The sequence below is a fragment of the Bubalus bubalis genome, chromosome 3, assembly GCF_019923935.1.
Source record: "Bubalus bubalis isolate 160015118507 breed Murrah chromosome 3, NDDB_SH_1, whole genome shotgun sequence".
Taxonomy (NCBI): Eukaryota; Metazoa; Chordata; class Mammalia; order Artiodactyla; family Bovidae; genus Bubalus; species Bubalus bubalis.
In genome coordinates this window covers 158,812,064-158,826,717 of record NC_059159.1, presented here as the reverse complement: position 1 = coordinate 158,826,717, position 14,654 = coordinate 158,812,064, and the positions used below count along the sequence as shown (strand labels likewise).

The window sequence follows — 14,654 nt, the reverse complement described above, 5'->3', positions numbered from 1 at the left end:
ATAAAACAGCATTTTCACTGTAAGTACAATACAAGCAACAAGATGCAGATGGGGACCTACAGGGCTACAACCTGGAATAAAGGCTGGAGATGAATGAATAAAGATGAAATGTGAGACAGATTTAGTAACATCTTATACTCATTTCAAAGACACTTCCTAATAAATGTGTACACAGATTAAATTTCATTTTAAAACCCATATTTGGAAAATGGAAAATATATCTGCTTTAAGGAAAGAAGTATGCTTAACTCTTAACAGCACAATTTAAATGATTCAATATATAGAACATTAATTTACAAAGTCTTCAGTAACACTGAATTATCTAAATCATTTAACCACCTGATTATAAGCAACCATGAAAATGATCTAGAGAAATGAAGCCTCTTCCCTCTTATAAAGTAATTCACCATGTAGATACTTACCAAGTGCACTTGTTGCATCTTCAAAAAGGTTTGACCGAGAAGAATCACCTGATGTACTGTAAAATGTTTTTAGAAAATCATGTATCAGAAAGTATGTAAAATTTACCTTAAAGCTTAGTAGCTGTCCAATTTGTACAGACTCTTGGTTTTAATTAAATGTATAAGTCTGGCTACAGTGTTTAAAAAGGCTTCCAGATTAAAACCCAAAGCTTTATCCATAACATTTATGGATTGGGAAGAATTTTAATACTCATTCTGTTCTGAAAATCCATCATTTAAATAACTTACAAATAATCTGTAAGTCAAATCACAGTCAAAGAAATACCAAAAGCTGTACATGATAAACAGCACATGTAGAAACTGTATTTGGCTGGAAAGGCCTGGGAAGTCTTTATATAGTAGAATTTCACTTAGATCTTATAGTTAAGTTCCGAAAACAGAAGCTGCAAGAAAGTATTCAGGCAAGGAACATAGCATAAAAAAATGCAGAGGCAGGACAGACCCGAGCTATAACCAAGTTTTAAACCAGTTTAAAAGGACTAAGTTTTCATGGGACTTCCTTGGTGGCCCAGTGGCCAAGACTCCATGCTCCCAATGTAAGGGGCCTGGGTTTGATCCCTGCCAGGGAACAAGATCCTACATGCCACAACTAAGAATTGCTGCAGCCAAATAATATATATATAAAAAAAAAAAAGGCAGAGGAGGCATCTCCTGATCTCCCAAATATATTAAAAAAACAAAAGAATTAAGTTTTTGTTAGGCAACTGAAGAAGATGAGTCTAGAAAACAAAGTAGACACGAATACGATGATGAAAGACCAGGAAGAGAAGGCCAAAGAAAAATGAGGTTCACAAAACTGGTCAAGACAGCAGTTAGCAATTTAAATTACAACATACACAGACACAATATACACATATACCTGTGTCCCAATTTTACAAACAAAACTCAGTAGACTTCAGTTCTGAGAAAACCCTACAGCACAGCAAGACAACGGAAATATCCAACTTTGAATTCATAAATTACTTATAGTATCCTTGTATCCCCAGGTTCTGTGGGCAGGGTTACTGCTGCCAAAAAGTGCCTGACATCCTAACACTCAACATGACTGGTAAGCGTAAAACTAGCATTTGGTACCCCACTCCAGTACTTTTGCCTGGAAAATCCCATGGACGGAGGAGCCTGGTAGGCTGCAGTCCATGGAGTCGCTAGAGTCGGACACGACTGAGAGACTTCACTTTCACTTTTCACTTTCATGCACTGGACAAGGAAATGGCAACCCACTCCAGTGTTCTTGCCTGGAGAATCCCAGGGATGGGAAGTCTGGTGGGCTGCCGTCTATGGGGATGCAGAGTTGGACATGACTGAAGCGACGCAGCAGCAGCAGCAGCAGCATGTGGTATAATTTTTAACGTACCTTCATTAACTAATGTGTAGAAGGCAAAACTTCAAAATGAAGTTTTTGAACTATAATTCAACACTATACACACACACATATATGGAAAGAAACTCTCCTGCCCTGGACCCTACCCAGAGACAACCACTACCACTAGTTTCTATATACTGACTTGTGTCTTACTGTTGTGCTTTGGAATAACTGCATGTCAGAAGAACTACAACTGCCTCAATTTTTCCCAGAGAGGCATGACTTTCCATTTAATTGATCAAACCAAACTAATAAGAACCTGTTTGGTTTCCAATCTTTAAATTCTTTCTGTACTCAAATTTATTAATCATTTCTTTCATGACTTTTTTGTGTTAAGATTGTTTTTCCCATGTTCTCCTCTAGTTTACAATTTCACTTCTACATTAAATCTTTCTCTGTTTAAAATTTATTTACTCTTTTTACTTTGGGCCACACTGTGCATGCAGCATATGAGATCTTATTCCCCCACCAGTTAATCAAACCCATGCTGCTTGCAGAGCTGTAACAACTAAACCACAAGGGAAGTCCATAAAACTTATTTTTATAAGATGACCTCCAGGTAACTAGACATTTACCCCAACAGCATTTCCCAGAGTGGTCTGAAATTATTTTTATCTCATATTAAGTCCCTGTATGTATATTGGTCTGTTTCTAGACTACTATTTCATCAAGTAGCCGTTCTAATAAGAGCCATTCTAAATTTGCAATCACTACCATGCATAATTCTTAGGCGCTCGGCCTTCTTCACAGTCCAACTCTCACATCCATACGTGACCACTGGAAAAATCACAGTCTTGACTAGATGGACCTTTGTTGGCAAAGTAATGTCTCTGCTTTTCAACATGCTATCTAGGTTGGTCATAACTTTTTTTCCAAGGAGTAAGCGTCTTTTAGTTTCATGGCTGAAGTCACCATCTGCAGTGATTTTGGAGCCCCCAAAAATAAAGTCTGACACTGTAGAATTTATGCTTTTGAACTGTGGTGTTGGAGAAGACTCTTGAGAGTCCCTTGGACTGCAAGGAGATCCAACCAGTCCATTCTGAAGGAGATCAGCCCTGGGATTTCTTTGGAAGGAATGATGCTAAAGCTGAAACTCCAGTACTTTGGCCACCTCATGCCGAGCTGACTCATTGGACAAGACTCTGATGCTGGGAGGGACTGGGGGCAAGAGAAGGGGACAACAGAGGATGAGATGGCTGTATGGCATCACTGACTCGATGGACATGAGTCTGAGTGAACTCCAGGAATTGGTGATGGACAGGGAGGCCTGGCATGCTGCGATTCATGGGGTCGCAAAGAGTCGGACACAACTGAACGACTGAACTTTGACTGACTGACCATGCATAATACATTTTATTACCTGGCAGAATTAATTAGACCCTTCATTAATGTTCTTTTATAAAACAATTTGTGCTATTTTTGCACACTTTTTTTCTTTTTAAACCTTACAGATAACATGGAGATACCGTTTAACCACCACTCAAATCTTGATTCTACCTCCACACTCCTCCCCCTCCCCAGAGGAAACCATCTTATCAGTTAGTGTGAGGTCCCTCTGCTACTGTTTCTCTACACATTAACATGCTAACCCACAGAAAAATGAATATTGTCATGTGGTTTTTGTTTGGTTTATGGTTACTGACTCTACTGTTCTGCAATCTGCTTCTTTTCACTCGATTAACAAAGCCTTGAAACCACATTTATTTAATATGCATATATACTGCATACTTTACCTGGGCTACAGTACTGGATATTAGAGTTTCTTAAACTTTAGGAAGCCTAAGAGTTCACCAGTTTTACTGTTTAGTCGTTCAAGGCGTGTCTGACAATTTGAGACCCCATGGACTGCAGCAGGCCAGGCTTCTCTTTCACTATTTCCCTAGGGGACTCTACTAGAATTCACTAGCAGAGCTTGTTAAAAAACAAGACTTCTAGGACCCCCAAGTCGAGAATTCTGATTTACAGAGGTCTGGGGTGGAGCCTAAGAATTAATTTCAAAGTAACTCCCAGTGATGTTGATGCTGCCTATTTACTGCCACACTACGGAGAATTCCATGGACAGAGGAGCCTGGAAGGCTATAATTCATGGGGTCGCAAAGAGTTGGACATGACTAAGCAACTATCACTCAATATGAATAAGCACAGTTCTCTAATATGAACAAATAACAAGTCAAGTCATGCTCTTACTAACGGAATTTAACTTAGTTCCAATGTGTCCTCAATTACAAGCAATACAGCCCTGTGCACAAGTTTGGTTTCTCTACAGTAGATATTAAGGAGTGGAATTTGCACTGTAATATGTAGTTTTTACTGCCATCCACACTTTACAGATGAGGAAAAATCCAAAGATGTTAATTTCTTTTCTAAGGTTAAGACCAAACAAATGTCAGACCTGAACACAATACTATGTAGCAACTGGAAAAACTTACTGATATGGAAAGATGTAGCTGACAGATGTGACCATAGTAAAATAATATACAATAAATAATGATGGGGGACAATGTCAAGTTGTTTGTATGTCAAGCTATAATATACTGTCAGGTTATTTTATGATTCTTATTCTTTTGCATCATTTGTATTTCCTAACTTTTCTATACAAAAGTTTTTTTCCTTTCTCCCTGGGAGAGAAAAAAAAAAATCCAGATTATGGAAATTTAAACAGACATAAAAAGCATACTATTTTAGTCAGGGTTCAAAGTTTAGATAGAAAGTTTGTTTGATCCACACAATAATCAAAATAAATACATGCACGAAGTACCTGTTATGAACACACGCCTATGCAATTTCCTGGAGCCCCGCTCTTACCTGTCGGTTGACGTTGGGGTGGTGGCCACTGGGGTTTCCGCTGGCCTCTCCGCAGGCTTCTCCTGCTTCGCTGCGCTAGCGGGTGCAGGCTCAGAAGACGCTGTCGTCGATGCTGGAGTGACAGACGCAGGTGTGGGAGTGGGAGCCGAAGTGGGGGCAGGGGCTGGGGCCTGCGCCACAGCTGGCGCTGTGGAGGAACTAACCGCGGCGGCGGCGGAACTTGACTGCTGAGTCGTGGCTGGCGCTGGTGTTGTCACCGCTTTCGGCTAAACACATTACAAAGAAAGTCATGCATTACGACAAAATACTACATTATTATCTGACCTCTGGATGCTATAAACAAACATAACAATACTAATACAAATTTTTAGATTGAAAGCAATTTTGTAAGGTGACATAATGAGCGATCAACAGCAGCAATCTGAATCATTATTTATGTTACACATTCAAAGCTGCTAAGAGCATATATATATCAACTACTAATCTCAGTTCTAGCCAATGATTTCAGTCTTAGGATCATTATGAAAAAGAATCGAAAAAGCAAATATTTTAAAACATAAAGCATGTGTGTATCCAAAAAAATAAATAAAAGAAACACATAATTCACCCCCCAAACTTCATAACTGAAGTTTCTTGGTTACAACTTCCAAGTATTTATCGTCATTTGAAAGCATTATGAAAATAACTTCCTTGAAATTAAAGTATACACAGAAGTATGATTAATGAACATGCCAGATAATCTGCTGTATTTTAGAAGAGGGAAAAAAATCCCAATGTTGACCAGAAGCCAATGGGTTTAAGTACAAAGAGACTAACATTACTTCTGAGATGTATATATAGTTAAACAGAGGCCAAGTAATGTTATAACTGCACGCTCAGCACTTTCTGAACTAAAATCAGAGCCATAAGCATTCCCACCAAGCAAAACGCAGTTACTTATGTATAAAAATCACACTATATGAGTTTTATCTTTCTCTGAAGGCCTATCAATGCTCACGACCTACTTAGTTCATAACTTTCCTAAGGTAAAAAGGAACAAACTGTAAATGAGTGGATCTGTGTCTTATTCTAACTGAGCTAGTATAGAGTGTATTGGAAAAAAATGTCTTGTGCAGGTAGGGGGATGGGATGTAGCATCCCTCCTTTACCTATATTAAGAGTCTTGAATTTGGCTCTGTGATTTTTATTGCCAATGTAATTTCCTGCAAATGATTAATGTTCTATAACTCCAAGTAGATAAGAATGTAATTTAAATGCATTATGTCCATTTACTATTTCCCTTAAGATCAATATAATACTGATTATATATATGTTATATATATATTATATATGTATAGTGATTAATATAATACTATAATATACCATGTCCTCAAGGTCTCTGTTGCCACAAACAGCTTTTCAAACCTCACTCTAAATAGTACCAAACCCATCTGCTTTTCAAAGGTCCTCTGCTTAACTTTTGATATTAATAGTTTTTTCTCTCTTCTTTGTAATAAGGGAATTTCTCACTGCTTCCAAAATGTTTAACTGTAGCAGTCTTCTTCCCCTTCTAAAAGCTGGCCTATGTAAAATAAGAATCTGCTTGGCTCCAAGTAGCTGTTTTTCAAACGCATGCACCTATTCTGAGACGCAGCCTGCTTACTTAGTTATGCTCTTAACAGTCAAGGTTACCATAATACTAAAGGAAATAAAACCATAACAAATACATACCCAAATGTCTGTGGCTACCAGACATACTATGTATGATAAAATTAAATAAGGGAATATTATTCAGCCCTAAAAAGGACAAATTCTGACACATGCTATAATACGGACAAACCTTGAAGACATTTTATGAAGGAAAATATTAATAAACAAGTCACAAAAGGAATCACAAAAGGAAAAATACAGTATGACTCCACTTATATGAGGTATAAGGTGCAGTCAAATACACAGACAGAAAAGCTAACAGTGGTGTCCGGCTGGGGCACGGCATGGCTATTCACTCTTTAACAGGTACAGAGTTTCAGTTTGGGAAAATGAAAAAAGTTTTAGAGATGGATGGTGGTGATGGCTACATAACAATGTGAATGTAGTTAATGCCAAGGAGCCATGCACTTAAAGATGATTAAGTTTGTACATTTTATGTTGTGCATTTTATCAATTTTCGAAAAAACTAGTTGAGACAAAGTTTCTTCATATGATTCTGTTAATCTGTATTTAATGTTTAATATTTTAATAATTAAGTGCTTAAATATATATAACAAAATATTTTAAAAATTAACCCCAATACATATGAAATGTTTAGCTGTTTTTTGTTTCTTACTACAAAATTAGTTTGTTCAACTCTTATTTTCTACTGCATATATTCCTTTGAGATTTAAAAAGTCTTTGACAAACTGGTTTTCAATTACCTATTTAAATTTAGTTTGGGTGCTTACAAGTAACATTATTCCTAGATTATTAGGAGCTCAGAATTTAGATCATAATTCAATCTTAAAAATGAGCGTCATAAGTACCACCATTCCTCTATTGTCTTAACACTCTACTGCATATTTATCTTTCTGTCTTTCCCTCTATCTCATTGACTAAAAAATATCACTGAAATTTTTAGTCTATATGCCTTTTTGGCCTTGAGGCATTTGTTAGATTTAGTACATCATTTAGCCAAGTCCTTTTAAGGCATTCTTAATAAAAACTATAAAATACGAAACATTTGAAAAATCACATTCTCTAATTACATATTTTGTGATTTTACTAATCCAACAATACCTAATGATGTTTAACAGGACATTTCACATGTATCAACATATTTAAAATTATGCTCAAACTACAAGTACATAAAACTATTAATGTTATGGTTGACTCAAAGCAAACTGTTAACACACTTAATAACTATTAAGTGCATGCCACTATGGATGTATATATACTGTTTTCACTTAAAAAGTAAGTGTAAAGAAAGACTTGGGATTTTTTTTTTAAACTCACATGGATAAAGATATATACAAGGAGGCTGAAACTTACTTTTGTCACCATAACTACCACGAAGTTTTTCTCATCAATTTTATATTCTTTTAGAGCAGTATCATCATTTAGGATTTTGCCTAGTACATTAAGAAAAAAACATATTATTAAAGGCACCATAAACTGTCTTACACTGAGGTTAAAACAATCATAAACATTAATTTTATCAATTAAAACTTTCCCCAAAGAAAAACATTAACCAATCAGCCAAGATATACATAAATGGATACAAGATTAGTTAAAAAGACATGAGCACCTGACTAAAAGACAGCAAACACATACATTGTCTGTAGATAACTGAATCCCAAGCACTTCTTAAAAATTATTTGTAATTAAAAAAAAAGACTTGCTGGGTAAGGAGATATTAACTAGGTCCTGAGAAATGGGAGATCATGAAAACAAATAAAATTCAATTTTGAGACGCTCAAAGAGCCACCCCCAACCCGGACTGGGAATAACCTATAAACCTTCTTGATGGAGGGAGAAAAGTACTCCTTACTCCCACAAATACTGGATACCTGCAACACAGAAATGTTTCACTGCCATAAAAAGTAAGATACTCATAATGACTTGGGACACAGAAATGTCAAGATACAGAACTGAGTAAGCCACATGGACTGTATGACTTCAGTCATGCAGAATGACAGATGTAAGGTCACAATTCCTTCAGGCTTCCTTTTCCTTGAAATTAGTTTTCCATTTTTAAAGTTATTGACTTAAAAGCTGCAAGCATTAAGACAAAAGGGAATAGTGTCTTTGTCTGCATAGGAATGAAAAAAACAGCCAAGAGTAGGAACCAGAAATTCTAGTTTTATATCTGCCACCAACTACCCATGCCTCTTCAGGCTTCTGAGTCCTCATCACAGGGCTGGTGTTTCCTCTAAACTACCTCAGTTAAGAAAGTACTACAAAATCTCTATCCAAAAACAGACAAGAATCCAGGGGTAAGTCAAGATCCATCTTACTGACATCCGCACTCAAAGTGCTCAGTATTTCTTCTAAATAACACAGATAAGAATTTTCTCCATAAAATTCACCTATTAAATCTATTTTTAACATACATCTTCCTGGTTACCAGTGAGGCTAGTTAATTTGCAACTTCCTATTCATATCCTTTGTTGCTTTTTAATTGGGTCATCCTTTTCCCTACTGATTTGTCAAGAGCTCTTCATATAATCTGAATAATAATCTTTTTTTTCCCCTGTCATTTATTGTAGTGTCTTTTGACATAAGGTTTTCTATATTCTTCAGTCAATTTTGGCATTTTATTTAAAAACAGATAAACTTGTGGCTTCCATGGTGGTCCAGTGGTTAAGAATCCACTTTTCAGTGCAAGGGACACTGGGTTGATCCCTGGTCCCAGATGACCTGACATGCCACGGAGCAACTAAGCCTGCGAGCTGCGACTACTGAGCTCAAGCGCTGCAACTGCTGAGGCCCCTGAGCCTGAAGTCTGTGCTCCACAACGAGAGAAGCCACTGCGGCGAGACGCCCACACACCACGAGGAGCAGCCCCTGCTCCCGACAACCAGAGGAAGCCCACGCACACAACCAAGACCTACCATAGACGAAAAATAAAACAACATTTCAACAGATTACAAAAGGTGCTCAGTTTGATGGGAAAACTAAAGAAAACACATGCAGAACAATAAAACTGGACCCCTATCTCGTACCACTCACAATGATTAACTTGAAACATAAGGACTGTTACCATAAAACTCCTGAAAGAAAACATAAGGAAAAAAGCCAGCAATTGTGGCTTTACCAACAATTTTTTGGGAATCACGAAGAAAGCACACACACACAAAATTCAACAAATGGACTACATCAAACTCAAAAGCTTCTGCATAGCAAAATAAACAATTAACAAAATGAAAAGAATTCTACAGAATGGGAGAAAAATTTCAAAAACCATGTCAGTTATGTGGCTAATATCCAAAATACATAAGGAACTTAATAACAAAAAAAAAAAATCTGTTTAAAAACTGGCAGATTAAATATAAATCAACATTTCTCCAAAGAGGATGTGGAAATAGTCAAGAGACAGATGAAAAGATGCTCAACATCACTAAGCATCAGGGAAATGTAAACCAAAGCAAGATACTACCTTACATCTGTTAGAATAGCTTGATGAAGGAGACAAGAGGGGCTGGTGAGGTTATGGTGAAAAAAGAATCTTTACACACTGTTGGTGGGAATGTAAATTGGTCCAACCACTATGGAGAATATGGAGGTTCCTTAAAAAATTAAAAACAGATCTACTGTATGACCCATTGTGTGTATGAGTTACGTCTTTTTTATTCATTCATCCCTTGATGGCCATTTTGGATTGTTTCCGTATCTTAGCTATTGCGAATAGTGCTGCTATAGACATGGGAGTGTATATGTCTTGGCAAAATCCCGTTTTTCACTTCTTTGGGTATATACAATATTATTCAACCATGAGAAAGACAGCAACTTCCTATCTGCAACAACATGAATGGACCTTGTGAACATTATGCCAAGCAAGATAAGTCAAGCACAGTATGATATCACTTATATGTGGAAATGTATGTGGAATTTAAAACTCTGAACTTTAAAAAAAAAGTTATTTTACCTTGGTAGTTACCAAGGGTTTGGGGCATGGGGGAGATAAGAGTGATCGTGTTTAAGAGTACAAACGTGTAATGAGTATTAAATAAGCCATAAAGATCTAATGCACAGTATAATGAATACAGACAATAATATTGTTAATTCTGTAATGTGGTAGATATCACTACAACAGCAATCATATTACAATATGTATCAGAGTTAACACTTTGTATACTTTACACTTAAACAATGTCACACAAAGTAATCCAATAACATTTTTTAATTCAAAAAACAAAGCAAAACAAATACAGCCAGTTACACAATGCTTACAGAAGAAAAAACTAACAAGCAAAACTAACATTACTGGATGGAGAAATACATAAAGCAAATGTGAAAAATAGAGGACTGAATATTAATAAAAGAACATTCAAATGACTGTTCATTCTCTGCTTTTATCTCTACAGTGTTTCTGACAATCAATTTCTATATGCTACAATTCTTAAGATGGCAATTTCTAAAACTAAAAGATATCACAGTACACATGAAAATGGCATGTTAATTTCAGTACTTAATTCATACCTGCATAAATTAACTTTTGACCTGCTACAGGAAAGGCATCTTTACCCTTTTCAGATTCAATCTTCTCTTTCAGTGCTCTCACCTATGGGAAAAATTTTAAAATATTTGAAAAAAATATAAACAAAGGAAAATCCAGAATCTGAACAAGTGATGCAACATAAAAATTTTATACATATTATTGATTCCAAAAACTTAAAAGATCATGTCTTCATAATATTATTTTAAAAAATTCTATTGATAACCCATACTATTAGATATGGTTAAGTATAAACTGTTTTACCATCTGTTACACAGGTTTTTTTTCCTTAAAAGACTTTAATTGACTTTAAAAATCTATTCAAAATAAATGTTTCAAAAGCAGAAACTATGATTCTCATTATAAAGTTTATGGGTTTATTTCCCACAGAGTAGGAAAGTAAAGAAAAGCTCTCTAATCTAAAAGGTTTAAGAAATAAGGTGGTCTTGTCTACAATGATAAAAAGTAAGTTAAATGTGAATGTCAAAAAGCAAATTATTTACCTTAAAAGTGGCTAATGTTTCATTATAATCACCTGTGGGAGCTCTATAAAGACCAATTAAAACATAATTTCTGAGTGTGGGTCTGGACATCATTATTTTGTAAAAGCTTCACAGATGATTTCAAAGTTTGGCCAAGGTTGAGAACCACTGTATTACTTAACTGATCTCGAACAAGTTGCTCAGTTTTTCTCAGCATCAGTCTCATCTATAAAGAGGGACTGGAACGGATGATATTTATGGTTTTCTATCTCTAAAATTACATGACAACAGGTTCATCATAAAGTACTCAGAAAACAAATGTAAACTATTTCCTAAGTAGGGTGGCATAGAAGTTAAAAAAAGAGAGACATCATAAAACTAAATTTCACTTAATGCCCAAGAATCAAGGGGGAAAATGTCATTTCTTCCAATTCCCAGAATACTTCTGAAAATTGTACAAGTTGATAGTTCTAAGCTTTACGTGGAAAACTGTCATGGATACAAAAGGGAGGGCTCCTCCCCAAATCACACTGTTACTGTAATGTAAGCAGTGGACGGAGGAGCCTGGTAGGCTGCAGTCCATGGGGTCGCGAAGAGTCAGACACGACTTCACTTTCACTTCTCACTTTCATGCACTGGAGAAGGAAATGGCACCCCACTCCAATACTCTTGCCTGGAAACTCCCATGAACGGAGGAGCCTGGTGGGCTGCAGTCCATGGGGTCGCTAAGAGTCAGACACGACTGAAAGACTTCACTTTCACTTTTCCCTTTCATGCATTGGAGAAGGAAATGGCAACCCACTCCAGTGTTCTTGCCTGGAGACTCCCAGGGATGGGGGAGCCTGGTGGGCTGCCGTCTATGGGGTCGCACAGAGTCGGACACGACTGAAGTGACTTGGCAAAAGCAGCAGCTGAAATCCAGACCCAGATCTTCTGACTCCAAGCTTTAGAGCAGAGTATTTTGCAAATGTCACATAAATCATCCTTGCTATACTTATCATCTTCCTGAAGTGGGTCAGTAGCATCACTGCTATTCTGTTATTTCCCAAAGTGGAAACCAGTCACAAGAATCTCAACCACTAAATATATATGAGTACAAGAGGGAAAGTAGGGCAAACGACAACAAAACACCCTTCCAATCATTTTATTACTAAATAACACTGCTTCAAAGAAATCAAAACTGTGATTAAGAATATTAAGAAATAACAATGAGAACTCTATATACATTAATACCTATATGATGTGATTTAAAAAGTAATCACAGACTAACACTAAACATTTATTATTGAATGAAAATTAACAAACTAAGCATGTAATCACTGCAGATGGTGATTGCAGCCATGAAATTAAAAGACGCTTACTGCTTGCAAGAAAAGTTATGAACAACCTAGACAGCATATTAAAGAGCAGAGACATTACTTTGCCAATAAAGGTCCGTTTAGTCATGGTTTTTCCAGTGGTCATGTATGGATGTGAGAGTTAGACTGTGAAGAAAGCTGAGTGCCGAAGAATTGATGCTTTTGAACTGTGGTGTTGGAGAAGACTCTTGAGAGTCCCTTGGACTGCAAGGAGATCCAACCAGTCCATCCTAAAGGAGATCAGTCCTGGGTGTTCATTGGAAGGACTGATGTTGAAGCTGAAACTCCAATACTTTGGCCACCTGATGTAAAGAGCTGACTCATTTGAAAAGCCCTGATGCTGGGAAAGACTGAGGGTAGGAGGAGAAGGGGATGACAGAGGATAAGATGGCTGGATGGCATCACTGACTCAATGGACATGGGTTTGGGTAGACTCCGGGAGTTGGTGATGGACAAGGAGGCCTGGTGTGCTGTGGTTCATGGGGTCGCAAAGAGTCAGACACGGCTGAGCGACTGAACTGAACTGAACTGAAGCATGTAATTCAAACAGAAATAACAAGACACATACCGAAAGGAAAATGCACATAAAACAAATTAAGAGAAATAGTAGAAAATGGTTCCCATAGCAATAGAAAAATGCACAAATGACAAGGCAGGCAATTCACAACTATACACCCAATAAAAAGAAAAGCTGAACCTCATTAATTACCAGAAGCACAAATTTTAATGTCAGATTATCATTAATCCAATAATGGTCACACTGGAAAAGATTGTCTTGAATAATTTTTGGTGTTAAGTGTGAAGAGAGGGATAAACTTTCAGAATGAGAGTATCAAATGATATAATGTTTTGTGGACAATATGCCAAAATGTCTCAGTATTTTGGCAGAGGGTGTGTGGGAGTGCCTGTGTAGATTCAACCTGGCAATACCACTTTGGGTCATGCATCAAAGAAAACAGAGCTAGACTTTGGAACCAGGTTCACTGACCCATTCAAGCTTCTGGCATTATTCCTTTACCTCAACCCAATGATCTTCACTTCCAATCCATTTAAGTCATCTACTCACAGCCATTTAGAACACAGGTTGAATCTCATCATCCCCAAAATGCTCTTCAAAATCATAATAAAAGTGCTAATCTCTTCCCATCAACTCTCTCAGTAACTGCTCACCACACCTGGTCTTGCACTTCATTACGACTCTGGTCCCTTGAGCCTCTCCTTTCATTCCAGCTCTGTTCAGCTTAGACAATAATGCCACTGCTTCTGTCACTTCCTAACATGACACACTTGTCTTCCTACTGCTCCTGCCAGGCACATTTCCACATGTGGGCCAACGCAGCTGAAGTTTTCAGTACTCAAAATTGACTTCAACCACTCTGTGGTGTCATACACTTCTACGTTACTTAGCTAACAAATCTCACCTTTAATACCTAACCAGCTACCTATCCACATTCACCGTCTTCTAAATGTTACTGAAGAAAAGGAAAGACATCCCCAATCCTTCTGTTCCCCTGGTTAACCCTCTCTTCCATCCTCCACGACGTTGTGTTTCAAATCCATACTCTCCTCTAAATCTGATTCCCGACACTTGCCCCCTCCCCGCAGATGACCACTTGAATCCTATTTCATTCAAGACACATTCAAGACAACACCCCAGGAGCTCACACTCTCAACTCGCTGTTTCCAAACTGACACATGGGGTTTTTTTCCATCCATTCACCTAATCTCCGTTTTCTTCTCTACTAAATGAAAGGTATCCCTCTCTTCAAATCTAATTCCTGTTGTCCCTCCGGTATTCTCCAGTACCTTGCTAGATTCATTATGTTTCCTATCCCCTCATCCACTTTTATTTTCAACCTCTCCCTCAAGGCCAGTTCATTTCCATTCACATTTACACAGACCTAATTCTCTATCCTCTTAAAAACAACCCCCTCCCCCAATCTGTCCCCTGCTAGTTACACTCTCCTCCCCTTAGACTCAAGCAATTTTCAAAAA

General features: G+C 37.3%; 1 protein-coding gene across 2 annotated transcripts in view; it reads right to left on the bottom strand.

Annotated features, from left to right (window-relative positions):
• RAD23B (RAD23 homolog B, nucleotide excision repair protein) overlaps nt 1-14,654 on the bottom strand; it is a 45,643-nt gene that overhangs the window by 16,771 nt on the left and 14,218 nt on the right. For both annotated transcript variants that reach the window (XM_006079410.4, XM_025282187.3), the window contains exons 2-5: nt 10,804-10,885; nt 7,654-7,733; nt 4,651-4,916; nt 423-478 (exon numbers count right to left, since the gene is read on the bottom strand). In XM_006079410.4, coding sequence (XP_006079472.1) covers nt 423-478; nt 4,651-4,916; nt 7,654-7,733; nt 10,804-10,885 — 484 coding nt within the window. The remainder of the gene's footprint in view (nt 1-422; nt 479-4,650; nt 4,917-7,653; nt 7,734-10,803; nt 10,886-14,654) is intronic.